This window comes from Fringilla coelebs (assembly GCF_963513975.1).
Source record: "Fringilla coelebs genome assembly, chromosome: 7".
In the NCBI taxonomy this organism is placed as follows: domain Eukaryota; kingdom Metazoa; phylum Chordata; class Aves; order Passeriformes; family Fringillidae; genus Fringilla; species Fringilla coelebs.
The window spans coordinates 7,881,034-7,905,396 of record NC_140035.1 but is presented as its reverse complement, the minus strand read 5'-3'; the positions used below and the strand labels follow the sequence as shown (position 1 = coordinate 7,905,396).

General features: G+C 38.2%; 1 protein-coding gene across 3 annotated transcripts in view; it reads right to left on the bottom strand.

Moving 5' to 3' along the window:
- DPP10 (dipeptidyl peptidase like 10) overlaps window positions 1–24,363 on the bottom strand; it is a 426,949-nt gene that overhangs the window by 8,418 nt on the left and 394,168 nt on the right. For 2 of the 3 annotated variants that reach the window (XM_084209340.1, XM_084209341.1), the window contains 10 exons: window positions 23,212–23,335; window positions 21,056–21,094; window positions 19,846–19,953; window positions 15,981–16,072; window positions 14,500–14,547; window positions 13,870–13,991; window positions 10,067–10,114; window positions 7,908–8,006; window positions 7,730–7,799; window positions 1,199–1,393 (listed from right to left, as the gene is read on the bottom strand). In XM_084209340.1, coding sequence (XP_084065466.1) covers window positions 1,199–1,393; window positions 7,730–7,799; window positions 7,908–8,006; window positions 10,067–10,114; window positions 13,870–13,991; window positions 14,500–14,547; window positions 15,981–16,072; window positions 19,846–19,953; window positions 21,056–21,094; window positions 23,212–23,335 — 945 coding nt within the window. The remainder of the gene's footprint in view (window positions 1–1,198; window positions 1,394–7,729; window positions 7,800–7,907; window positions 8,007–10,066; window positions 10,115–13,869; window positions 13,992–14,499; window positions 14,548–15,980; window positions 16,073–19,845; window positions 19,954–21,055; window positions 21,095–23,211; window positions 23,336–24,363) is intronic. The other variant, XM_084209342.1, reaches the window with a different exon arrangement.

Below are 24,363 nucleotides of genomic sequence, written 5' to 3'. Positions count from 1 at the left end.
TTTGTGCATTAAGGAATTGCCATACATGGAGATCAGGTAGAAGAAGAAATTACATCCATACAGGTAGTACTGCACTGGGAAATGTGATTTGCTTCCTAGTTCCTTTTTCATAAGGCAAACAGTTGGTGTTTGGCCAATCTCACCTAATTTAGATATCTGAATTTAAGCATCTTGTTTAAATTATCCATTTACATCTGCTTTTCAGTTAATGGAGAGAAGAGAGATATCCTTTAGCATTCCTACACATGTTGGAATCTTCTCTCTTTCTGGGGAGGGTCATCCCTCAGAAATGCCGGGATTTTCCACTGTCTAGAGCTTTAATGTCTAGCTTTGACCAGGTACCTAGCACCAGCTAAAAGAAGGTAAGATAAATTGAACTTCTTGAATCTAGATAATTATACAAATAATTAATTCTCTCATCAAGGCCATTAATGATCTGTGGTGAATTTTATACAGAAAAGACAGAATAACTTGAGGGGAAATATCAGACACATCTGCTTATTCATGGAATGGTTGAAGCACTGACCCTTTTCAAAGGAATAAAAAAATATCTGCCTTAAAATCTGTCTTTCCCTGGGAAACCCCAGAAAAAGTTCATCCAGACCTTGGTATGAGCCATTTTGACACGTGCACCCTGAGTAAGGAGTGTTGTCCAAGTTATACATGACTACTCCACAGATAGAAATTACTCTTTTCTGCAGCTGGTAGAATCATATCAGTCTAAGAATGATAATTCAAATGAGAAACAACAGGCATTTGCCAAAATACTCTCATTTCTACCACAGAGTTCTGGAGTAATTGCACAAAGTAAATGGAGTTCTAGTGGTGTAAATGAGAGCTGTATCCTATGGTATAGAGCTAAAATATCGTACCACAAATGCATTTATATGTTAATGTGGACAGCAAGAAATTTACCTACAGAATATAGACAAATATGAATTAGCTCAGGTGGCATATTTGGATTGCACAGAGCAGCTTTATCAAAGAGAAGCAGCAACTCAAAGAAAACCCCCCAAACCACCTCTTTGATTTTTTACTTGCTGTTTGCAATGGAAGGATGAAAGTTTCAAAATTCACAACCGCATTAAAAACCAAACATGAAGAATGCAGAGAAAACATTCTGGGAAGTTTTAGTCCAAGTGCTCATTCATCCAGGTGGAGGCAGGGTGAAAGACAAGAAGAGTTTGCACATACGTACTCTACAGCTGCTATTTGGTCCTTCACTTCCACTGATCCTAAGCACCGATGGACCTCCTGTAGGATCTTGAGGCCTTGAAATCCACTCCCTCTGCCATCGAATCGAGCTACGATGACATTATCAGAGTTGACAAGCACTGAGTCCCAGTCAATGTGAAACTTATCTGTAACCAACTGGCTGCCTGGAGCTTCATCACTGCAAATACCAACACACCAGACACAAACGAAGACTATTGACAATGTGATGCACTGTGCCGAGCTCTGATATTTTATTTAGCCTGTGTGGCAGAGTTCAGTTGGTTATGCAACCCTGCTGAGCTACTGTCACTTCCATCAATACCATCCCATTAGGGCTGCAAGCCCTGCAGCAAAAGAATTTCTTTAACTTTATAACCATTGTGCTGCGGTGCTGCCAGTACCTGAATACACTTTGCTGAAGGACACAGAAAATTAAAGCGGGTAGTGCTGCTTATAATAAAGTGAAGGAAAAAAAAAACCAAACAAAATCACTAATGGCTAGCTCAGTTCTGGGAAGGCTCATGCAGAATTTGTAAAGTCTCACTGAACACACAATAAGGTAAATTCATTCAGCACCCTGATTACCATTTTGTAGGATATATAATACTATTAAGAAGGATGTCATCTGAGAAAACAAAAATAATTGCATTATTGTATACTTGAATAGATTTTTTGAAATGGAGTACAAAGAAGACTAAAGCATACAAAATTCTATTTTCTCCATCAAAATTCATAGAAAGAAATGAATGCAGGCAAGAGTGATAAGTCTATTTTATGACAAAAAAAAAGAAAAAGGTGGTTTACAGCACAAAAGGTGAAATAGAATGGGAGAATGCAGTTTCTAGAAGAACAATAAGATTTTCCATTGAAGCCAAATACACTATTTTCCTTACAAAGAAAATAAAATGTCAGTTTTAAAAGGCAGGTTTGTCATTATTTTCCCCCAAGATAAACACAGAATAAAAGAACAGGCTACCATGAAGTTGTACAAAATGCAAAATAGTTTTGTGCAGGCTGCATCTGCCAGTGGAATGCAAATTAAAATGTAAAAGTGTCTGTGCTGGCTGTATGGAAATTAAATTGGATGGTCTGTGGGAATATCCTGTCTAAGGTGAAAGAAAGATGAAGACAGAAATTATTATTTTGCCAAATAGACTTATGTAAACCCTGGGGAGGAAAGAGAGATAAAATATCCACCAATAAGTCCTGTCTTATAAATACAATAATATGCTGATTCAGTATCTGGCTTTGGCTGTGGATAACACAGACCATCTTCAAGGTATTCACTCAGTTAATTAGCAAGCATATGATGAGTGTGTGTGTTCTCAAATTCAGTCAGACCTATCTATTCAGTTGCTATGTCATGTACTGAAATCAGGATTACTTGGTTACAGACTCAGCCACAACATGTTATGCTTGATTTACCATTATCTTGCACATCAGGTTTTTACTTGGCTTTATAAAAAGAAAAGAAGGCTATTTTTTTTTTGGTGTTCTTAACCAATTCAGTTGTGATTATACTAATTACTAATTCTGTGAAGCAATGAGTCTGGAAATACTGTCAAGTGAGCTCTGCAGGAAAGTATATACTCAGGAAGTATATAATCATTATTATTTGCAATAAGGAGCAGAACAATACTTCCCATATCTGCTCATTGCACAGAGCAAGGTTTTCAGAAGCACTACACATTAACACAGATGTTTTCCCAAAGTATTTATCATTACTTCCAATGTAAGTATTTATCATTACTTCCAATGAGCCTCAGACCAGTTACAATTATTTGTAAGTTATTTCAACTTTCCACAAAAATACACAGAAATATCCATGTTTGACCAGGTAACTTTCTAACAGATTAACACATTCCACTCAAGTGAAAATACCACAAGTCAGCCTGCCTTGCTCCCTTTAAATATGAGAACCAAACTAACACAGTGATTACATTTGATTTGTATGTGTTCTATATCAAGGCTATATATACATCTGGTGGATATAATAGATATTTCAAGATATTTCTAGAAACTTAGGAATAGGAGAAGCACCATTACAATTATGAGCCTTTCTCCAAGCCAGAAAGTGCTTAAAACCAAAAAGTGCTTTAAATCAAAGGTGATACCCTTAGCAAATTCCTCCAATAAAAAAGGAACAACAGAACCTCAGCAAGTCTCTCAGTGGGTCAGAACTGACAGTGTTGGTTTCTTAAGCTCCTTTTGGAGGTCATAGCTGGGCTGCTTTTGGGCTCAGAGTTTAAATACTACATATTGTCCAGCCCTGAATTATGGGTTGTTCGTTGTATTGCTTTAGGAAGCAATTTTGCAGTGGCTAGTTTATTTCAAGAATGTCCATATAAATAGTCTGTGCTAAGCATTCAAAGTTATTTCCATTGAAGTACATAGCAGAACTCCTATTAGAACCAAAAGGTCTCTTTACTCTTCAGCTGCCACTGTAAAACAATACTGAGTATCTGAGGTGTGCTTCTGTCCTCCACAGACAGACAGCAGACATATATTTCCCAATATTGCATTATGCCTGTCTATATTTCTTACAGCCTTTTAATGGCTTGTTCTCAAAGCTGCACAAAAGATTCACTTTCCAACCCTACTGCCTCACCTTGCTATCAGTCCTGAGAGTGCATTCAGTGGGGGCATAAACAGGTTCAATTGTTTGTGCAAGGCCTAAAACTTTCATCAGTTCCAAACCAGGTAAACCAACCCCTACTTATGACCAAAATATAAAAAAAACCAAGTAAACAAATAAACCCCCCCTCAAATATCAGGACAATCTTTTCACTGCTTCAGCTTTACAATATCAACTTACATACTGGACAACTTTAAATGGCATTAAATAATAGATACTGATATTTAAGATACATTATCTACACATTTGAGGGAATGAGGTTATTTATGATCAAAGCAAAATAAAGAATGATTATCAGCTCTGATTTCATCACCCAGATTAAATGCCAGAGTCTTTACTTAATCATTTCCTGTCTGTTACCAAGAAGAGTATCTTCCAACTTTTTAAATGAGTAAGGTGAACTATAATGAGGAAATCAAGGATTTGAAATTTAAACTTTGATCTTAATTATATAGAAAAGAGATGGTAATCACTTTTTCAGGCAATTACCATGCAGCTCTCTAATGTATAGCTACACTGTGTGTATTACACCAGAAGGAAACTGATTGTGAAACATTATCAGTGGTTTAGGAGAACAAATGGAAGAAAGGAAAGTGTTTTTATCTATTTAACATTTTATGGGCTACTCTTCACAATTGTGGAAAGAAAAAGAGTGCCAGCCGACGTAACTGGTTTCTACACAAGATCTGTTAGACAGCCCAGCCATCCAGATGGACATAAATTTTAACACAGCAATACAATGACCTACTATTTGAGTATTGCAGCTTGCTTTGCAGCTGCTAATGGATGGATGTTCGTGCAATCTTTATGCTGATAGGTGCAGCATAATCAGGTCCTGGTCCTTACACTGAGCTTAAGGATGTCTACATGGAACTGTACTCAGTTCACACCCAGGTTTCACACCAGGACCAGATTCCTCTGGTACAAGCTTCTTTCCAGGATTCAGCCTTAACACTCAGGCATCTGGAGGCCACGTGCTGGAATTTCAAATTTACCTGCAGACATCCTTGCATGAATACAGAAGCCTTTTCATAGTCATGCACCTTTGAAACAGCAACTAGCTTTCAGTGATTTGAAAAAAACCCAAGTAACAGATCACACCAAACATCATCCCATGATAAAATCACTCATCACCTTCCTCCCCTCCTCCCTCTTTTCCCTCCTCAAAGTGCAGTGCTACTGAGCTGGGAAAGCCAACCCCACTCCTCTGCTAATAATCCACTTTTCTGTTCTTGCATCTACTGGATTTCTATTTCTAAGTGCATGTTTCCTGGATCGAGATGTTTTATAGAATCTCCTTTCAAAAAAAATGGACACACAATTAAACCAACATTCTTACCAAGGACATTGATAAGCACTCATTTTCAAAGGTTTTTCCTCTCAATAGCTGGAATATAATGATAATCATATCATAGCTGAGAATGGAAGAAAGAAAGAAGGAGCAGCTGAACAGTGCAAAAGACAGCAGTTGTTATCAGCCCCAGTTCTCATCTAACACTGGTGGCAGTAGGAACAGGGTGCTCCTCCATCAGTCCCAACAGTACCACTCTGGGACTCAGGAAAGTCAAGTGTCTGGGAAATATCATCTACACAACTAATCAACGTTCCCTATAAAAGCTACATGTTCTCCTTGGACCTGAATGCTTCTCTCTTTTTTTTTTTTAAGTAGTACTTCTGATCATGAAATAAACCTTAGGATGTCAATTTGGAGCTGTGTGGGTCAAGAAATTACCCCCTATACACCAACAGATATCCAACAGTTCTTTCTCAGGAGCTAGGCAGAATTTATTAGGCTCAAATAATCATCCCACAAGGGAACCTCCCATAACTTCAGTGACAGTTTGCAGTTTTATATTTCATTTGGGGACCTCTTTAATAGAAAAAGGGATTGCTGGCAACCTTAGCTTTAAGTCTGTAAAAAGCTGCTGAAGAAATACAGCTTAATGTAACTTCTTTTTCTTCTAGGGAAAAGGAGGACACAAAACATGCTACAGTACATGAGCCAGGACAGATTTTAAATTTTCAGTTTCATACTTTCACTAGTGTATAGGGTTTTCTAGAAATTACCCTTGCTAAAGCTAACATTGAGAATTCACTATTGCAAAGAATCTGACCTAAAAGAAACAAAGTCTCTATACTATAAATGCAAATACAACAATTTGTATTCATAAATTGATGACTTTCCTTATTATCTCACATGCCTATCATAAAAACCCAAAACCAATTATAAAACATAACCATACATCATGACTTGGCCCCATTATTTGCTCACTGGGTACCAACAACTTTCATAAGTTTAAATTCAGATCCTAACTCAATACTGTTCTCCCTTCTTTTAACTCTTGATATTGAAAAACAATTCAAAATAGTATTTTCTTTAGCTTTTTTTTTCTTTTCTTTTCCTGTGATTTCTGGCCTTGGACTTGTCAGGTTTCTGATCTTTCCCTTCTGTCTTGTCTAGGTTCTACATGAGTTTATAACCCCACATTCTCCCACAGCTGTATATGGCAGATTATGTATTTCTGGGACACTTGAAAAGGGAAGCCTTGCACTGCTTACACCTTCGTGTTTCCCTGCTCTCAGAAACAGGAATAAGCACAAGTGTTTGCAAGTCCCTGCAGTGCTGCAGGGGTCAACTCACAGAGTCAGTTTGCCTTTGGCACTCACATAAGAGCTGCTTAAAATATAATCATGCCTCCAAGATCATGCCAGGAAATGCTGCAAAGATGAAATAAAATCCATGTGTCCTGTTTCTCCACAAGGGAAGAAAAATGTGTTCGTGAGCCAATTAAAGCAGAGAGCTTCCACAACTGCAGATAATTACAACTGAAAATCCTGAGTTTTAAAACACAAACTGGGCTTAGAAATAAGAAGGTTTGTGCCCTTCTGTCCTATTATCTGATCTGAGCAGAGGAATTTGGGATCATTCAGGAGCTCAGGTCTGTAAACACCTCACATCCAACAACGAGGATCTGTGCAGTCACTGAGGGGAGATCTGCTCCAGGTGACACAGCTCAGTAACAGGCATTTTCATCAATTTAGCAGTGCAGCCCTACATGTCTGTTACTGAAATTCACATCATTTCTTTCCAGCTGGGACTGGAAGAAGCTCTGTAGGTCCAGGAAAGCTCTCTCTACCCATGCTGAGTTCAGGTGGAAACAGGAGTGATGCCCTGAGCTGGCCATCACCACTTTTCCAGGTAGGCTCCAAGCACTCTCATGACTGTTCTTTTCCTCTGCTACACATGTGCAGACACACAACTTAAAGGCTGACTCTTCCTGCAAGAAACACACACCCCATCTCCTTTTAAAGGAACAGCATGGGTTTCCAGGGAATACCATTCTCCTCCCATGCAGCTTTTCTACAAAAATCCACAGACTTTGGATCATGCCTATCATGCCTTCAACCACTGAAGATCAAAAGTAACTTTTATTTCATTCTGGAGTTCCTAAAAGCAGTTTTGCTTTATGCATTTCAACTGAGCCTCTTCTGGAAGGTCTACTCATTTCTCTCAGGGATAAAAAGGAGCACATGCTCTGAGTGAGATGCTCTGTGGGCAGGATCAGTAAGAGTCCAGGAAACACTGCAGGACTACTCAAAGCTACACCATCAGAAACACCAGTGCCTCCCAAACATGAAAGTACAGCAAAGCACAGTCAGGTTTGACTAGCAAAAGAAACCCCAGGCATCACTACCAGACAGCACCTGTCACAAAATCTTCCCAAGAAAAAGCCTTTTGATTTTTCAACTCAAATCCATGAGATTTTTTTTCCTACAAAAGGTAGAAAAAGAACAAACAAAAAATCCCTAATTTCAGATTTAAATCTTTTCTATGAAGCACTTTTTTATTATTTTGAGTGATTCCAAACAGATACTTACATTATTAATAGAAGGGCATACTGGTTTCGATCCGTGAAATCTTTTGGCAGTGACAACTGTAAAGGGAATTCTTTTAAGAAAAGAGCAAAACATTAAAGGCTGGTAGTTACACAGATGAAAAACAGTAACACTGAAACAAAACTTTTGACTCGCTAAAATAACATTTTGTCAGATTTACCGTAATCCTCAATGTGAAGCATTTTGATTTCAGTCTTGTAATTCTTTTTCTTAAGAACAACTTCTTTCAATACAGAGTTATTTTCCAGAATATAAAACTCTAGAAAACAGGAAGAAAAACCATGTTGAAAGACATGGAGAATCATCACACCAGAGACACATCAAGATTCAAAAATATTTTTAAAAAAGGACAAATGTGCAATGATCTTGCAAATTAATCTTGCAAATTAATTCCTTCAGTAAATATTTTCTTTTATAATGTAACTATTTTCAGTTCAAAAAGATACACATCCAGTTCATTTTTCTGGCTTTGGAGGGCTTTGTTATCACTATGCACTACCAAGGAAATTTCTGATGACCAACATGAACATCAGCATCTCTGACAAATTCAAAGATCAGCTGTAGCAGTGCAAGGCTGCTCTGCTGGGCAATATCCTAAGCCTCCTGCAGGCATCTTTTCCCCCAGTATTACCTATTCCAAGGCAATATTTAGCCAGCACAGCTAAATGTGGTCACTGCATGTCCTTATTTGTCTTCTGCACTTCAGCCAAAAGCAAGATCATCAGCTTGGTTTAAAGCTGCAGACTAATTTGATGTAACCCTTTTACACATGAAAGAATAGCTAATTTGTTGTGGGGCTTTTTTTTTTAAACTCAAATTAACGATCTCGCTTCCAAAATTTATATTTTTTAAATTAAATAATAAACTCTTCACTTAGGGCCAAAACAGATATTCTGAGGAGAATGCTTGTTCTGGGCAGTCAACCAAAATGGTATAATTATAGTCTGAGGATAGAATAATTGAAATAATCCTTAATCATTCCTTTATGAATTGAAGAGGATAATCTCATCTTGCACTGAAACACTAATGGTAAATTATCTGTCTTATTATTTGGCTTTTTGTTGTTACAACAAACAACGTCCCTCTATCCTGACTGGCTTTATTTTACTCTAAGGTGCTGCACATAAATCTCAATTTCAGTAATTCATACTCCATAGTATTTTAGATGCAGGTAATAAAGAGAAAAAGCCTGCCTTCACAGAAATGAGGAGCTTCACACAAGTCTAAAATGCATTTATTTGAGCAATAGCTACCCTTTACTGAGCTGGAGAAAACTCCCTGCCCTGGGTGTGCTGTGGAACTGGGCTTTGCAAACACAAACAATGGCATTAAAAAAAGTGGGGGGGGGAAAGGAAACTAAAGTGCAGATATTAATTAACACTTCATAGCATGGCACTGTTTATCAGGATGGTACTTTACGTGCAATATTAGTTGCACTGAACAGGGACTGGCCCAGGACAAAAGGGATGCACACAGGTACAGTTCAGGATTTCTGGATTCTGGGAAAAATCCTGGGGATAATCCAATTAATGAAATGAGGATATGCAAGAGTTGGTTTAGTGCTTTTGAATGAAAAGATGTCCCCCATTCCTGTAACCCACACTTCCATGCTGGTGGAATCACAGTGGAGCTGCAGGTGGCAGAGTTGTCACCTCTGCGGCACCACCAGGAAAATTCAACTGCTGAAGGACAGTCTTCCACTAAAAAGCACCTCAGCAGCCAGGAAACAGTAACAGGAAATATTGGCATCCATATACACGAAAATAATGAGTAAAACTTGACAAACAGAGGTATAGGATACCCTCCTAAAAACCTTTATTATTGGATTTGTCTTCATTGAAAATGTCAGGGAGTTGTTCTGGTTTGAGAAATAGAAGAGAAGGACTAATTCACCATATGTAGGTCAGCTTTTATGATCAATCATCCCAGGACTGTACCTGACTTCAACATTATTGGATTGCAACTTTAACAACATCTCTAAAAACAGAGAAGGTGTGCTGCAATGGCAGCATGATCTACATAGGAAGTGAAAAGGATGGAGACCAGCCTGCCATCTAATTTATGTAAGTGTAAACAGAAGATAAGTCACATGCATTTAGTCCAAAAGATATCTAAAAATCTGGAAAAGTTTTAGGATTAACTGCTTTCCTTGCCATTTGCTGATGTGGATGTTGCTAAAAGGTAATTAGTAGCACTTTTTATGAATTAGTTTTCATGTACTTGCATGACATTTTCATGCGCTTACTTTCCACTCTCCCATACTCCCCAAAGAAATTAGGGATGATAAGAAAACTTAGTTATTTCATAAGGTATACTCACTTGCAGTATTACTTGTCCTGTGCACACTTACAACTGGAACACCTGGTCCTGTTTTGAGGAGAGAAGAAAATCAGAGGAAAGGTGAGGCAGTTTGTACTCTGTAGTTCAGTGACAAAGAATGGGAGCACCAGTTACCACACAAGACAGGATCCTGGAAACTCCATACACACAATTCCCTTCAAACACAGCAGGAACTCCACTGGTACCTCTTGGAAATGACACAGGCTGGGCTACAGTTCCAACCAAGTGTGAAACAGACACTGCCTTCTGCCTATTCAGCAGCTCAGACCCTGCACCCAGAAAGAGCATTCCTTTTTTTCTTTAATAATCTCCAGGTTTTAGTTTTAAATGACGAATAAAAAAATTATGAATGCACTTAATGGTACTGTTTTAAATATAGCAGTTTGACAGGTTGACTGGGAATTGAATTAATGATAATATTCACTTATTTTCTCTATGAAAAAACTATAGCTATGTTGAAAAAATATATTTCACATTATTATCTGTTTAAGAAGCTCCCTTGGTATGCCAACTCCGTAAAACCAACAGCATCACAGTTAAATCTAGATGGGATGTAGTCTAATTCTATTTCACATACTTTATTTTCACTGCACCACTAAGAAACTAAAAGCAAGGAATAATTCTTCATGCCAGCAGCTGCTGTGCAAATGCACAAGGTGGCATGTAAAACTGGCAAGACCAAGCACTCAGCATACTCAAAAGGGGCTGAGTCTGCAGTCCCTGCTCTGAAGATCCCCACCAGCGGAAACCTGCAAAAGAAAATCTTGTGTCCCCACCCCCAACAACATGGAATTTACACATCAGAAGCTCTGTTTTACCTCAGTGCTAAAATTACAAGCATTCAGCCACTGTTGGGTGATGGAGAACAATGCAGTAAAGCTGAAGTCCCTGAGGACCCCATGGCAGATGAAGGCATGGACCCTTTGAAATTAGGAGTTACAATTTTCTTTTTGAGGCAAAAGAAAACAATTCCCTTTGAGAGTGAAGAGACAGAGCTTAATTTATGTGTTTTGAGAGGTTGTCTCTCTCAATTAATTATGGCATGAGCCTAGGGAAATGTAAATACCTGAAATAAATAGCATGATGACATTCACAGCCTTCACAGAAGATTTTTATCAGTTTCATTCTCTCCCTCAAGGGGGACGATTGACAAAAATCTTACAGGTAGATTGTTGACAAATCACAGCTTTCTGCCTTAGCTCTCTATGAAGATAATTTCATAAGATGTCTCTTTTGCTTTGGTTTGTTTTTATTTACAGCTCTTTTTACTTCTGAATTTGTCATTTTGCTTTCAATTCTTATTTAAGAAAATAATTTCTGAGCAGGGAAGCACCAGCATTTTCCAGCCTACCTCTATTTGTCATACTAAAAGATGGAAGGATGATGACATTTTGAAAAAAGGGAGATTGCAGTAGATTAAAACACTGATCAGAGGAGGAAAAAAGGACAAATTTGTGTCAGGGGCATTGTGTTACAGTGCATCAGAACAAAGCACAATATTTGGATTTCCCATTGACCTTCTATCACTAACTCCAAACCCACAGCTTATTTCCTGTTGGAGAAAAGAGGAGAAACAATTACTCCCTTTCTAAACTATCTTATTTGAGTGGAGAGAAAAATATCTTGCTAGCATTTGTGAAGTGCTAAATGAAAAATCCCCAAGCAGTGTGGAAAGTAAGTGAAAAGGATGTGCTTGCCAAAACTGAGAGGCTGAGGAGCCAGTCCTCCATCTACCAGGCAAGAAATAACCTCTCACTCAGGAGAGTCTCTGGAGATGGATACAGCTGGTAAAATGAGAGAGATCTCCTGGCTGAGGGAAACTAAGAAGGAAAAACAATCCTAATAAAGGTGCTTGTGGGTGAACAGGAGGTTGAAGAATTGCAACTTATACAGATAGAAACAGCCCAGAGTTCCCCAAGGGTTTTTCTGGGCAAATTGTTTCTGTAACAATTGGGTGAAAGCTTTTTGCTGTGGGAAAATGAGTCTGTATGCACACAGCAGATGTGCCATTTGTCTCCTCAAAGCAGTTTGCTCATACTCTCACCAGCAGAAGAGTTTTGATGCCAGTTCTATGGTGACCTAGCCACCAGTCTGCCAAATGCCCAGCCCAGGGCCCTGGCACTCCACAGGGGCCACACTGCAGCTGTACCTGCCAAGCTCTGAGGAAACACAGGAGAAGACCCTGAATAATTCAGCCAGCATAAATGTTAGAGGGAGAAAAAATTAATGACAGTGGTTTAGCATCCCTGCCCAAAATCTACAGCTCAGGGTAGTCTACTGCAACTCAGTGGAATGTAGGTTTAATCCTGGGAGGATGGTCTACAGCCTTCCCAGCTCAAACAGAGAACTGCCAAAGTCACTGAAAGTCGTGAGCTTGTGAGTAATCACATGCACAACCTCCTACTGGCATCCACATTTTTATATCAAAGAAGCACATTAAAAATTACAGGCTGAATATATTTAGCTAAAATAGTAACAAGATGCTTTTGGACCCTGGCACATTGCTGATTCAGGGCAAAAAAACCTTCCCAATTTATCAACCCTCTCTCCTGCAAGAATCTGAGATTTACCCCATATGGAATACGTCAAGCACAAGGGAAAGCTCTGCTTAAAGCATGAGGAGCTCATTACTCAGAGAAGGACCTCAAGATTAGCTCCATCAGTTCTACTGCAGATTTAACCATGTATAAACCATACAATGTACAGTCTGTACATTCTTCTTCTACTCAGCTATGTACTGTAGGTGCATTCCCACAAAAAACCAACCCAAACCAACAAAACTGAAAACAAATACCTTATTTTAGCTAATATATATTCATGGTTTCCTTGTTTGGATACATTCAATGCTCAAGTCAGCAGGTATTTTATTTTTGTGGGGGAAAAAATAGTAGAGTTGTAAAAGAAATAGAGAAAAAGCATGAATATAAAATGAGCTATTCATATGAATTTCAGATGAATTGTCATCTGTTCTTTGCACTCTGATCTTAGCCATTAAAAAAATGCTGGGGGGATAGTGTCTGTAAAATTTTTCAAGTTTCAAGGACAACAAGTCTAACTATGTACTTTATTATGCATTGGCTCATGCTTTCCTGAACCTTTTTTTATCACTTATATATCAGTGTTTATTTCCTATGTGTAGGTTATAACTTTCTCTGTGTAGGATGGTTTTAATTTTTTTTGTTTATACAGAAATTCTGAAGCCAACTGGTGCCATTTAGTGCTACTGGAATGCAGCTAACAGTAAAACACTGTGAGTTATTTACTACAAATGCACTGATATAGAGGATCTGTCCCTGGGGATTAAACCACACCTGTTTTTTGGTAGATACACCCATACACATAATTATGAGGGTTGTACAGATACACTGCACATACATGTGTACAAACACTGCTAGAGAACACTCACTTTTTAACTAGGTATAGTCACACAAGATCAATCCCAATATATAAAATAATAAACTGTTACAAACCACAGTACCATCACCAAAATTCCAAATGTTTTGCTGAAGGATTTCTATTTAGGGTGAATGTAAGTTGATGTCCTTTACTTGGACAGAGGGGTCAGGACTGGAGCAGCATTCTGACATCACTCATAATTTAGCAGAACATCTTTAATTTAATAATTTCACAGAACATCTTTACTTGCAGTCTTATAATAGGCTCTGTACAGAACTTTGAGTAACCTACTGCTGACCTAAATGTTAGAATCCAGCCTAATGCCCTTCTCAAGGAATACATTAATTCAGAAGCAAGCAGCATTGCACCCTGTGCATTTGCCTCACCTTTACAGTGCAGGAGAAAATGCCTGTTCAAGGGGCTGAACTTTGCACTGAAGTAGGTGCACTGCTCCTTCAGGAAGTTACATGAGAGACACTGACGGTTCAATGACCCCACTGTTGATACACTGGGGGAAGAAAATGATCAGAAACATTTTACATTGGAATAAAATACAACAAAGTAACCTTGGCTATGTGGACAGGATCCAAAAGCTGCCCAAAGCACCACTGGCACTGAAATAACTCACAACATTAGTAAGAAACCATGTAAACCTCACTAGCCTCAAGTTTAAGCACTGAATATAAGGTGATTTGCCCCCACACTTTAAGTTACATGATTAAACCCTATAAATATTTTTATATACTAAACCACAGTTATGTTAAATGCTTGAATTTAGGTTTAACTTTTTAGATGCTTGTAAAGGACTAGTGAAGATCTAAGTGGTAAAAATATTTTTTGTTAGAAACTTTTCCCTTTTTTAGAAAATGGGAATTTTAATTTTGAAAAGCTGTGGCAATTTCTTTATTACAGCTCAAGCATACTAATTTTTAGACAAGGTAAATGATTACTCAAGCACCACAGCACTTATGGCTTGGGATGAAGAAGCTGATAACACAGCCCCGTGTAGCTCTTACCTGTGCAGCTGTCTTCCTCTTGGGGACTCTTCAGTGCTTAAGAAATAACTGTGTCCAAAAGAGGAAAAAATATAAAACTCAGTTTGGTAAACTGTCTGATTTGAGTAGTGTTTAGAGAAGTGAGAGACACCATAAGCAACATTTTTAAAAATTACAAGTTCACAAATATCCATGAAGATCAAGTACTTATATATAAACCCAAGTTCCGAGACTAAACTTAGATCCAACATACAGATTAGTTATTTCAGAAGCTATACAATTTCCTGTTAAAACCATGATGAAAACAGGATTTCATTATTTTAATTCCTGTGATGCCAAGGAACTCCAGTAGCAACCAGGACACCTCTCTGCATATTAAAAATACAGAAGAGAAAGTTTCTGCTCCACTCTAAGAGTTTGCAATATAAACCCAAATAGCAGATAAAGGTCACAATGAAATTATGTCATATATTACAAAAAGTCTTATGGATCTGAGAGCATTTTTAAGCTGTAAACCAACTTTTTCTTCTATCTGCTTTGCATCAGTGGAAAGAGACTTTGCAAGAACACCAAGGCAAGCCCTTGGTGTTTCCCTGATGAGATCCCCACAGAGCTTCTGCTTGACAGGCAGAAGGAGGCCAAGGCAGTCCCTCAAGTGGTTGAGACAGCCCTTGTGCATCTGTCACCTCTCTGCATCTGTCACCTCTGACTGCATCCAGACCTCACTTGTACCCCTGGACCTTGCAGAAGTACCAGGAAATTCTCTACGGATATATTTTCAAAACCCACCAAAAGACTTTCTCTAGTACCAGCGGAAGAGATGGGGCTTCTTGAAGCCTCAAAAAAGTTCTTGTTGAAATATCATTTATTTTAATGCAAATGAGAATTAGATATGCTTGTGTATTTTTTGCCATGGACAGATAAAAGTGAAAATTAAACAAGATCCACTGAAGTCAGGTGAAGTCTTCAGACATGTCTCAGTTCTGAAGTCCTCCCCAAAAGCACCAAATATTTATTTCCTTCCACTCTCTCACTAAGATGGGCTGTGGAAAGAGTTCTCCGTGGATGAGAATCAGGAGCTCTGATAATCTCTACAAATAATTTGAATTTATGAAGTTGGATCAGATCCCCAAAACTCTGAGACCTCATGCAGTAAAGGTGTGATGTTTTATCAAGTAGTAAAAATTTATTATGACTTCTTAATGGATTCCAGGAAAGAATTTACCAAAATATTATTACTGCTGCTCTGTGTGTTGATTCCTTTTATTCTGAAAAATACAGAGTCAAGTGATATCACAGTGTGATTCTTTCCCTCTGCATAAAAAAGCATTTAGGAAAAGAATGGCAGCTGAATTTTCTTAAAACTGCACCTTATGTACCCAGGTGTGTCAAAGTTATGGTAATTTTCCAAAATGAAAGAAATATTGTTGTTTAATTTTGAGTTTAATGGATTCAACTTTAATAACTTGAATATTTTTATTAAAAAAGGGAATAGTGCTTACATCTTTTGAGTATTTTCATCATATGCCAGGATTTTGATAACTTCCCAGTTCCCCGATGTCAGGTGCCTCACACTGATTTGTTCACTTTTAGCCTGTTGAAAGATGGAAAACATTAACTTTCACCTTGCTCCATTCTTCTTTGCCTAGCAGGATTGCCTGCACATGTCATTACTGATTACAGCTTTTTAAACTTTAATATGCAACATAACATCTTTAAACCACAAGCCTAATAAATATTTTGACAGGCCTGAACTTCACTTATCCTTTCCCTCCCATCCATAAGCCTTTAAAAGTCATTAGAATAATCTTGGATTTTAGCCCAATTTTTCTTTCAGCTGCCCCCATATCAACAGATGATAGAAGTCAGAAAGCAATACAGGTAAAACCAACTCTTTGGCTGGAAGTTGCAGTAGACTATTTATCAGACACAGGTTAAAATCAAAAAAAACTAAGTGAGAAGCTTTTCTGAGAGTGTTTCCTAGTGCAAAAGTTAAAATCATGGCTCAGGCTACTGAAGATTAAAACTTCAACCCTCACAGCTTGGACATACTTTATGTGGATTTTTTTATATTAGGGTTATTATGCTTGGCATGGATATACATATTCTTAGTTTCCAAATTCAAGACAAAATTTATAAAGAAAAGAGATGACATCTCAGAGGTGATACTCAGTGGTTACAGGGCCTACAAAAAGGCATAAAGGCAAAGAGATAGGACTTTTTTTTTAATCCATGTATTTCTGACCTGTGCCCTGAGCTCCACATCAACAGCAGCAATAACTAAAAAGAAGCAAATGCTCAAAGACACCCTATGAGACATGTTGGGAGCTGGCAAGGCAGAATCAAGTCCTTGGAACTGATCTATTTCCTAACAGATCCACAAGGAAAGAATGACATAGCAACTCTCTGACAAGATTGCAAGTACCAAATGAAATCAGGATATTGTGCTAGGTGCTGTACATCTGTTTATGATGAGGTCTCCCTGTTCAGGAAGATTCAGTTATTCAGTGCTGTCTACAGGAATGATTAAAATACATATTAGTGATTTATTGAAAGTGACTATTTCTTCTTTAGAGAGAAAGAAGCTGCAACTACTGAAATAGATATTTGAATATTAAGATCACAGAATCTAACAAGAAAGAGCAATAAAAAACGTAGCCAAGCATTAATAAACATGGTTATTTTTCAAGGTTACAGCCATAATACATAATTTATGAAGCTTGAAGAAAGTTATCCCCTTGATCCATTAAAGTTACTTTATAATTCTTATTTTGTGGTTGAAAAAAAGAGATTTTCTAGAGTTGCAAAGCTCCATGAAAGAAATGTCTAGATACATAAGACATGATTCAATCCCATTTTGAGATTAGTTTCTTTTAAATATTTCATAAGTTACTAAAAGCATTTGAAAACAATAAACCACACATCCAGCCCTCTCCATTCATACAGTAAATAATCTATGACAGTAACCCTTCAGACAGTAACTTCTCCCTGCATAAAGATTTAATTAGATGTCTCTGCTAACGTGCTTTGTGTCATTGACACATGCTTTTCTGAAGAGCAGTCAAAGAAATGCAGCCTGAGAAAGACCAACATTTGTAGTAAGATTGAGAAATCAGCCTCAGTGATTAAATGGAAGTGAGCCATTAAAATTTCCTTCTTTATCCCTGCAATTCCACATTGGTTCTAACTTTCCTGCACATGAAAGCTGATTGCTGCCAGTGGGCTGAGGCCTCCACTGAGTGGCACCAGAGAAGGAATGAGAATCCCAGTGCCAAATTCCAGTTACCCTTTTCCATCCTGGAAATGCTGTGACCATCTGGGTACTGGAGATCTGCTGACTGCTTTAAATTCTGCAGGGCACCTGCTGTGCTGCTGTGGCTCTCACAAGGTGTGACAAACATCTAATGTGACAAAGGGCTTTATGTGCAACGGTTAATATACTTTTTATGCCTCTATGTTTGCTTTAGAAATAATGGACAATCAGATTAATGCAGTGTGTAAAACACATCATATAAACATATTTCCTGCCCTTTACTGCTCTGTATCAGCCCCATTACCACGCAGAATGTTGCTTACTGATGAATAATGGCTGATACATGGGATATCACATTTCCTTTTTCTCAGGAGCAGCTACATGCTCAAAGCCAAATTTGTCATTGGTGATACCATTTGGATTTGTTTTTTCATGCTGATGGCAGGCAAAATAGAAGTGTTTTCTAGTTTTGGAGCTGTGCAGTATTCAGGGCTCTAATTCTGCCTAAAAGGGACAGAATACTAAATCCTGAAACAAAAGCTTGACTTTAAATATTATTCTGCTGGAATTAAAAGGTGTTTAAAGGTAGGCATGTATTATCTTACTGAATAGGAGTGGGCTTGATCTTTGCTTAAACATTTTCCTGAATTAGAATCAAGTTTCCTGGACTTTTTAGTAGCAAGAAATGTCAGAGCCTACAAGGTTAAGTCAAACTTGATTGTATCTGTAACAATGGAATGTTGGGAATGTTGCAAGTGAACTTTCAGATCTAGATCATGATTATTTAATCTATTTTAAAGCTACTTATTCACACTGTGAAAGATACCAAAATAAGAGACTTGACTGATGTGCTGGTTTTGCATTGGAGCCACCCACAGAAGTGATTTTTTTCTGAGAGGAGCTGCTGAGAGCTTCCTCTGTGCCTAGCAAAACCAATTACTGGCTGGCTTTGAGAATGAGCATGTTAATAAGCCAATTAAAAACTAGATTCACCTCTGTGAGATTCACAATTTAAAACAAACAAATGCCAGGAATTCTCTCTTTTCCTTCCAGCCTGGGAACGGGTAACAAGGCCGGCCTGGCTTTCCTTTAGTTATTGTTAATAAAGATTTGAGCCTGCTTTGCCTTCCTCCTAATCCTATCTCACAGCAGGAAATGAGTGAGTATATTCTGGTGGGTGTGCTGGCATTTGGCCAGCCCTAGACCCACCACAACTGACTAAATGGCTTTGCTCAGGTGTGAATTTTTCTGTGGTTATTATATCAATACACCTTGACCAGACTGTCATCTGAGTTACTGTTTTCTCTATGAAATAGAATTCAACATGCCTGTGATCCCTTTTTATCGTCACTGACTCTTTCCTGATATATTTACTCTAGTGAATGAGTGTCTCTGTTCTTGTTTCTTCAGGTTAAACTGTCATTAGAGCTCCTTTGTTCTTGTTCTGTCTGCAGTGCACTGTGAACATATTTCAGACTTAGTAATGTTCATACCAGAACACTGTCATAAAGGCTGAGAACAGAGCTGCCTGGCACAAATCTGCCAGTTTGATGTTTGGGTACCTTGGTAATCCTTCCTATGTCATATGGCTCTGCTAAAGCACCTGGATTAATGCTCTGATGATTTAAATAGATGCTTTGGAGTGTTCCGTTCCAGGGCATAATTTCCTTTATTAGTTCATCACAACTTCATACTGGTGACCTTCAAAGTCACATTGCAAATTTATCTTCTTTCAGATTCTTCTTTGGAAAAAGTAATGACCCTGGGAAATGAAAGCTGCTGAAAAATGTTGCAAAGGGTAATAAAAGAGTCCTAACTTTCACAAAAGTCTTAAGTTTGGGTATTGCCTCCCTTTACTGTTCTGTAAGAGCAGATTCTGAGGAGACATTTAAAATCATTTGTTATTTAAAAATATGCATGAATAATGTATTTAGAGAATAGTTAGCATTTATTCTGGAAGAAGTTATAAATACATCCCACTGCACTGAGAGACAAACTGGATGGGACAAATGACCTCAACACAAGTGCTCTGATTAAACTGAAGTTCAGGCCCTTGCCTGGGCCACAGTAAAATCCCAGATAGGATATCATAAGCAGCCTGACCAGAGCCTTACCTGCACAATGAACATGGCTATGTGGTGGAACTCTCCACGGCCACCCTGCTTCACTGGCACAGTCATGAAGAACTTACTGCCGTCCTTGGAGAAAACGGGCTCCTCGTTCTGTGAGTGTAACATTGTGTTAGTCTGGCACACTCCTCATTACACTTCTTAACAAAAGACCAGCCTAAATATTTTTGTCTCCTTGGTTTTGCTGCGCTCAGAAGTCAGTTGGAGAAAACATTCTTAGGTTTTAAGTATATTCTGCTGAGTTTAACAAGAATGTGGTGGCTAAAGCTGAATATAGTTAATGCCATGTGCAATCCTGTCCTAAAGGCTGTTTAGAATATTACAGCCCTTGCAGAACTCTCCCACACAATGATGTCTGGTAATTACCTCTGGCACTCTCATTCCTAATGCAGGGGGACTTTCCAGGACAGTGTCCTTTACAGACATACCAATAATGACAGAGATAACTCCTACTGCTGAGGAGAAGAACAAAAGTTTCAATGGTTTGGACTCACTGAGTACATGTTTAACACCCACTGATTTTGATAAAGTTGTATGGAAAAATAAGCACATTGAAGTGATATTCTGAATCAGGGTTTTACCACAAACTGCAGCCTGATGTGATACCATCTCTCCCTGTCTAGCTTTGCACAGAAGTATTAAAGGAAATGGCTTGCTATAAAAGCATAGGGTATTTTGTTAAAATGATTTCTCATTTGCACATTGCAAAATGAAGCCTGAAATGTAGTTTAAATGGAATGTGTTTCATCCAGTTATTGGACAGTTCTTGTGAAGCTATGAAAGTGGAATAATAGGCTGACATATTAGTTAAACATATTGTTCTGGGTATGAATTTAGAAATATTTTACTTTCTCATTTCAATTATAGCCCATATGACCTCTAATCTTTGAACTCCTGCTTTAATTTGGTGAGATCATTTTTAAATCAGAAACAAATCACAGTAAGTAGGACATGCTTGGAATGAGATTCATCTGGTCTGTCTTCCACCATCCCAGACTTGGGTAGTTAATCAGCTGTTCATCTAAATGCTTACTGAACTGAATCCAGACAGACCAGAAACTGAAGGGAATATTGCCTCCAAAACCCTCAGAGGTGTCTCAGGATTTTATTAGCTTATAAAATAACACACAGTTAAATAAAAATGACAATGAAGCAATTACGTATTATGCACCCAGAAATAGCATTTCTACTGTACCTGTTTAGGAAGCCACAGATCTGACTGCATTTCATATTTCTAAAAGAAAGAAAAATAGGAAAAAAATTGCTTTTATGGAATAGCTATAGAGAAAAAATATTTCCCATATTCAGCAAAAGGTCTCTAGCTCTTTAATGGGGTTTTTTTCTACTGTGCTACAATCTCCTCATCTCTTTGCTGGCACTTGCATTGAAACAAATGATAATTTAATTACAAAGTCAGCTGCTTTATTCAGAGTTTTTGATAGAACATCACAGGGGAACTAAGAATGCCATTTCAGTCCTTTCTGATTAGCTATCAAAAAGCTTTTCATAGGCAGCTCTATTTGTTTTTTACCTCTAGGCATCATCTGACAACTGGATATTTTAGGTCCTTCATCAACACTGGGCAAACAGCCAGAATCAAGCTCAAATTGTGAGACCTTTTCAAATCACAATCCTGTGCTTTAATGGGCTGTAGTGTGGCATTAGTGATGAGAAAAAAAAATAAAAACAAATTTTTGAGTTTTATTGTTCATATTCATATTTCACATCATGCCATTTGAAAAAAAAAAACAACAAAACAACCAAATATAATGCACACATTGTTGGAAAAAAAAATAATACACATTAACTGTTGCAAATTGTCATAGTCACAGAGAAGTAATGAAAATTTATTAGCTATAGAAGAATCTGTACATATACGGCCTGAAAAATGAAAATCTGTAGCTATTGCAGCAGTTGGTTTTATATATTCCTTTTTGAAACTGAGGACGTGTGCAACATCCTAGAGAGAAAAAAAGGTTTACAGCTGAAATAAAATGGTGTGATACAATGCTAAATTCTCACATATTTAGCCTTTCCTCATCCATTGATGATTTTAAGAGTATCACCTTATCCAAGAGGGTGCAGTGTAGGAACCCTCCAGGAGGAGCCAGGACTGGGCTGCATCACTATCCTTCCTCAGCCCCCTAAAAATGTCCTTTGCTGCACTCTAAGTATTCTGGAGTGGAACTTCTCAGTCTGTTTCTCTCACATTATGTCCTGGATTACAGCTCCCTGGATACCTACTTCCAACACGTCCAATTGACCTTGGAGCACATAAAGGTTTCCCTCTCAGAAGGAGCTGCAGTGGTTCAGGACCAACTTTCTTAATAAAAAGACAAAAGGCTCACAGGAACCAAATCTGCATGGTCACAATCTTAATCCATACTTTGGGGATTCATTCATAGTTTCTGAGTGAGGAAAAGCACCCTGTAGTAGGCAGCAAGAGAAGGAGACGAGCTTGGAAATAATCTCTGACACTTCAATATGACTGACTTCAGTAGCAGACACTGATGGGAGCCTTTTGACTCAGAGGCCAACATTAATCACTCATAACCATTTAAACTGCCAAATTATACCCTCTGCTTTGGAGCATCTGTTGGTACTGATATCAGCATGTACAGAAAATATTTATCCTTTTAGCTGGTTCTGGGAAGAGATTGTGACTCAGAATGGGAAAGCAGCCAAATGCATTCAAGATGCAAGATTGACTGAGAAAATGGAAAGATGTAATGCAGGAGTGTCAGAGGTCAAAGTCTGGGTCCAGGGGTGGAATGTGTCTGGATTCAAAGAGAAAAATGTATTTCAGTTTGGCTTACATTCAAAAATGAAATATCTCTGTTGCCTTTCACGTTTTTTTTCTAAGGTTATTTAATTCTGTGATCAAATTTGTAGGAGTTATAAGAATTTTACACTTTTTCCTTAAGTGTATGGAAGCTGTGAGAGACAGAAAGATCTAAAATGAAACTCTGCAGGAGGAGAGAGGAGAAACCAGTCAGCTGAAAATATCTGTCAGAGGACAAGCTTGTCACTGCTCTAGCTATATCCCAAGTACATGATGTTCAGCAACTGCAGCTTCCAATGAAACTAATGAATGAATAAAGCTTAGTAATTCTGAAAATGTCACTCAAAGTTGCTAACTGCATGAACTCATTTCACCACATTTGAAATTTTCTCACATCCATTTTCTCCCTGTTGACTAATTATATTCAGATTGCAACTACTGCATCTGCAAACTGATTTCCAAATATCTTTTTCTGAATATGAAAACAAAATGCAGAAGAAACCTTGAAAAGAGACCTTGGGGAAAAAAAAAAAACCAACAAATCAAAACACAAAACCCTAACAACTTACCCTGGTACAAGCTCCAGTTGTGGTTTCACAAACTGTAAGGATGGAGATATTCTGAGCTCTGTTTAACCATCTCACCACAGCCTTGGTATTGCTTATCCATTTCACCATGGTGATATAATATTCCCTAAGCAAAACATTTGAAAACACAAAGTTCAGATCACTGTTATTTCAGATTAGACCTTAGGAAAAAACCCATATATACAGTTCATTCAAATACTGAATATGTACTGCATGAGAGTGCCAGTACTAAAGGATGGAGAAAATAACCCCAAATGTCCAGCATCTGTGTTTCTACAAGTGAGATGGCTCAGTCCTTCAGTGTGATGTTCCCCTGGGAAATTTTTGCATATATACACAAACTTTACCAACTGTGAGACATATGCTTGCAAATACACATGAACTGTGTACTTTCCAGGCTTAGAAACAAGCACTGAATTCCAACAATGAGTAACTTCAGATACACACATTTTTGCAAAATAATCCAGTCCTACTGCCAAAGATATAAAAAAGTTCTATAATATTATAGTTCAGCTAGAGCCCACTTCAACATTATAAAATACCAAACATTTTATAACAGGACTTCTGGATAAAAGGGAGGTCCCTCTCACTATCAATGTGTTCCTGTTTCTGTTTTAACAAACAGCTCATAATATCAGCCAAACTGTCTGTCCCTCAACACCTCTGGCTGAGCATGTGGGCTTCCCTTGGGCTGGTGCTATGGAGGATTTGCCTCCCTCCTCCCAAGATCCTGCTGGGCTGTCAGACCTGTTGCACACTGTCATCCCTGCCCAGCTATTTCCTTCCCTTCTTCCCTGCTGGCAGCTCTCACAGTCCAGCTGAGTTATGTGCAACAGTGGAGTCAGCTTGTTTGGAAAAAACTCAGACCCCCTTTAAAACAAGGGGCTTAGCTTGAATATAATTAGGCTTTTAATCTATTACTGATAGAGATCTCATTACTCTTTGACAACAGGCTTTTAATTATACATTCAAAAGGCTCCTTGCTAGATCAGAGATGCTGAGCAGCACCAGCAGCAAAGCTGCACACAGGAGAGGCAGGAGACAGGAGTGCACTGCAGCTTCACCCAGCCTGGTGCTGTGTTTGCAGAACAGACCTGAACAACCCAGCTTGCAGATTCCTTTCATATTTGACTT